Source organism: Morone saxatilis, unplaced genomic scaffold (genome assembly GCF_004916995.1).
Source record: "Morone saxatilis isolate NCDOM2014 unplaced genomic scaffold, NCSU_SB_2.0 Contig15, whole genome shotgun sequence".
NCBI lineage: Eukaryota > Metazoa > Chordata > Actinopteri > Moronidae > Morone > Morone saxatilis.
Window position 1 is genome coordinate 26,307,754 of NW_023339707.1, and position 3,107 is coordinate 26,310,860.

The 3,107-nt window shown below is 43.1% G+C and overlaps 1 protein-coding gene across 1 annotated transcript in view; it reads left to right on the forward strand.

Moving 5' to 3' along the window:
• taz (tafazzin) overlaps window positions 1-1,947 on the forward strand; it is a gene marked incomplete at its 3' end in the record, with an annotated part of 3,000 nt that extends 1,053 nt beyond the window's left edge. Inside the window, 7 exon segments of the mRNA XM_035657033.1 lie at window positions 101-247; window positions 346-474; window positions 550-595; window positions 703-788; window positions 1,532-1,610; window positions 1,744-1,787; window positions 1,885-1,947. Of these exon segments, the coding sequence (XP_035512926.1) occupies window positions 139-247; window positions 346-474; window positions 550-595; window positions 703-788; window positions 1,532-1,610; window positions 1,744-1,787; window positions 1,885-1,947 (556 nt within the window).
• Window positions 1,948-3,107: the final 1,160 nt, after the last annotated feature.

Genomic DNA, 3,107 nt, shown 5'->3' on the forward strand with positions numbered 1-3,107 from the left:
AGCTTTTTTCACAGCTAGTAAACTGAACGTCACATGTAAACTCAGTGAATTTCTCCTTTAAATCAGACCTGACTGTTTCTCTCTGTGTGGGTTGTACCAGGTTAATGCATGTGGATGTAGTGTCTGCGGAGCGCTGCGATGCCTCTGGAGGTAAAATGGCCGTTCCCGCAGTGCCCTGCGTTGGCGTGGAGGGTCTCCGGCTCACTGATCATGGGCATGGTGGGCTCCTACTCCTACTTCTGGACCAGTAAGTTGGAGCATCTGTACAAAGACACCGTAAACCAGCCAGAAGATTCTCACTTCAAACCAGACTAACTCATACATTTTCAATCTCTCCATTTTCAGAGTACATGAACTACATGACGGTCCACAACCACAAGGTTTTGTGGGACCTGATTGACCGGAGGCCCTCGGACACACCCCTCATCACTCTGTCCAATCACCAGTCTTGTATGGATGACCCACATATCTGGGGTAAGGACAGATGCACCATCTGAAATCAGCTCGAACGTCAGAAAGCGGTGAAATAATCCCGTCTGTTTGCGACAGGTGTACTGAAGCTCAGACATTTGTGGAGCTTCAACAAGATGCGGTGGTGAGTTTTAGAACCTACACATCTCGTTCACTCATTTGTAGCAATTAAATGTGATTTCAGGATTTATTTTTCTGTTCCAGTGTGTGATTATTTCCCTGTTTGTGCAGGACTCCTGCAGCATCTGACATCTGTTTCACCAGAGAGCTGCACTCTCGATTCTTCAGCCGGGGAAAGTGTGTGCCTGTCTGCAGAGGTGAGTCTCTGTCGGGATTTACCCCCCAACTATGGACCTGATATTAACATGAATCTTTGTGGATCTGATCACAGGTGGACAGCTTTCAGTACGACAGCATCTCGAGTGACCACTTACGATTGGATCTCACTTCCCTGCTGCATATGCAAATAAACATTAGAGGGCTGTACCACACAGAATGCAGAATTACTGCAATACGAAGATTTGACTAGTCTTTCCTTCATTTCAGTGCCACACTAAACTCTATCCCTATATCAGCCAGGGCGCTGCAGGAGAGTCGGGACTGTGGGATTTTATAACTGAAAAATTTTTATTGACAGGACCAACCCTTTTACTTTTTCGGTGCTGTTTTGGAGTCTGAAGTTTTCACATCACGGATGGTGATGAAAGGCATTAATGGCAGAGAAACCACAGAAGGTCTCTCCTACCGGGCTGCAGCAAACTCTTAAAATGGTGTTATTTTTTAAAGGGAGTCTGGTGATATTGTGGTTACTGTTCAGAAACATCTGCTGCTCATCTCGGCAGATCATTTGCATTATTGTGAACTAAACTGAAATCAGACAGTGTGTACAGGTTGCCAGTGAGTAGGCGGTCCTTCAATGTCGCCTGAGCAACCAGATCTCAATGTGTCTGGTGCATTCACTTGGTTGTGATCTGATCATACAAGCATGTGAATACAGGTCTAGAGTGGGCCTTTATCTCTGTCTGTTGAACGTACGGCTTACATGATGTGTCGTCTGTAGGTGATGGCGTTTACCAGAAGGGCATGGATTTTATTCTAGAGAAACTGAACCGAGGAGAATGGGTGCACATTTTTCCGTAATTGATTATCTTCCTCCTCACATTTTAATCTTCTTGTCCGCTTTGACTCTTCTTCTGTTGCCTCTGTTGGCTTTTTTCGATGTAGCTTAAGGATCGTGGAGATAAACACTTCCTCTCTCGTTCTTCTTTCAACAGGAAAAGTCAACATGACAGAAGAATTTATACGGTTGAAATGGGGTGAGTGCAGTGCCATGTTGAGCACATACACTAAGAATGTGCATGAGACATCTGTGGAGATCACTCTCAAGAGATTATTTCTGGTTTGTGTTTGTAGGTGTGGGTCGGCTAATATCAGAGTGCTCCCTTAATCCGATTATCCTGCCGCTCTGGCATGTGGGTGAGTTACACACACCACAGATTACCACACATTGTCTCACCATGTTCTCCTTGTTTTCAAGATGAACATACCACAATGTAGTGTTGTTAGAATAAGTAGAGTTATTTAGATCCCTCCAGATATGTATTAAGACATAAACATACAAATAATCATTGTGAAAAATAACAATAATGTGTTTATGTTGTGTTTCTTTTTTTATAATTTTTTTAGAATAATTATAATTTTCACATTAAAATCTATGTGGAGGGAAATCCATGCATTATTTTGGGACGTATTTTCAGCGGTGGATTAATACACCATTTGGTGCCTCTAGTGAGTGTTTGAAAGGCAGCAGGACAGGTGTGTGGTGAGTGTGTGTGTGGTAATAAAGGAATATTCACATCAGCAACAGTGTGCACCTAAGAGACCGTATTCCCAGGTTTCTCCGTTGTTCCAAAGGCCATCTCATTGGGCAACCAACCTGTTCGGGATTGTGTGGCATGACCCTATTTATTTACTGGAACAATCTCCATACAAAGGAATGTTTTGTTGTTGTCTGTCGTCACCTAGGTTGCCAGAATCATCTTGGTGGGAAAAGAGCTACTCAAACACAATTTTCGACCATTCTGTCACTGCAACCTGGGCAGCCCCACAAACCCGACTGTAATATATGTGTTCTGTATGATGGGCCAGCTCAAACTGAAACGTTAGCTGTCTGTCAAAGGGCTTGGCTGGTGGCGTTTCAGCCAGAAAAAACCTAAATATATTCCTGCCAAGACTTCGGCTATCTGCAATTCACCGGATGTAGTGTCCATTGCTCTTGTAAGCCTGTGGCGTTTGATTTTTAAAACTAAGGCATTCTGGGAAAATCAATTGACGTTTCTTCCTTGGTATAACCAAAGTGTATGGTATGAATGATCTCACTGTTTTTAAAGCATTTATCTACCAGAGACTTGAACTCTACACTGTTTCTCCAAATCTGGTCTTCTACATCACAGGAAAGTGGTTCCAGGTCAGGTATGCAACCTCAGTGAGATCCACCAGTGCACTTTGACACTGAGAGGACTTTTACAGTGAAGGAGGAGACATTTTGTGTCCAAGCAGGAAAACTTAAATAAACCAGGAGAATTTCCGCATATTGTGAAATTTTTAAAGCTAGGTAGAAAGTAAATGTCTTTTTA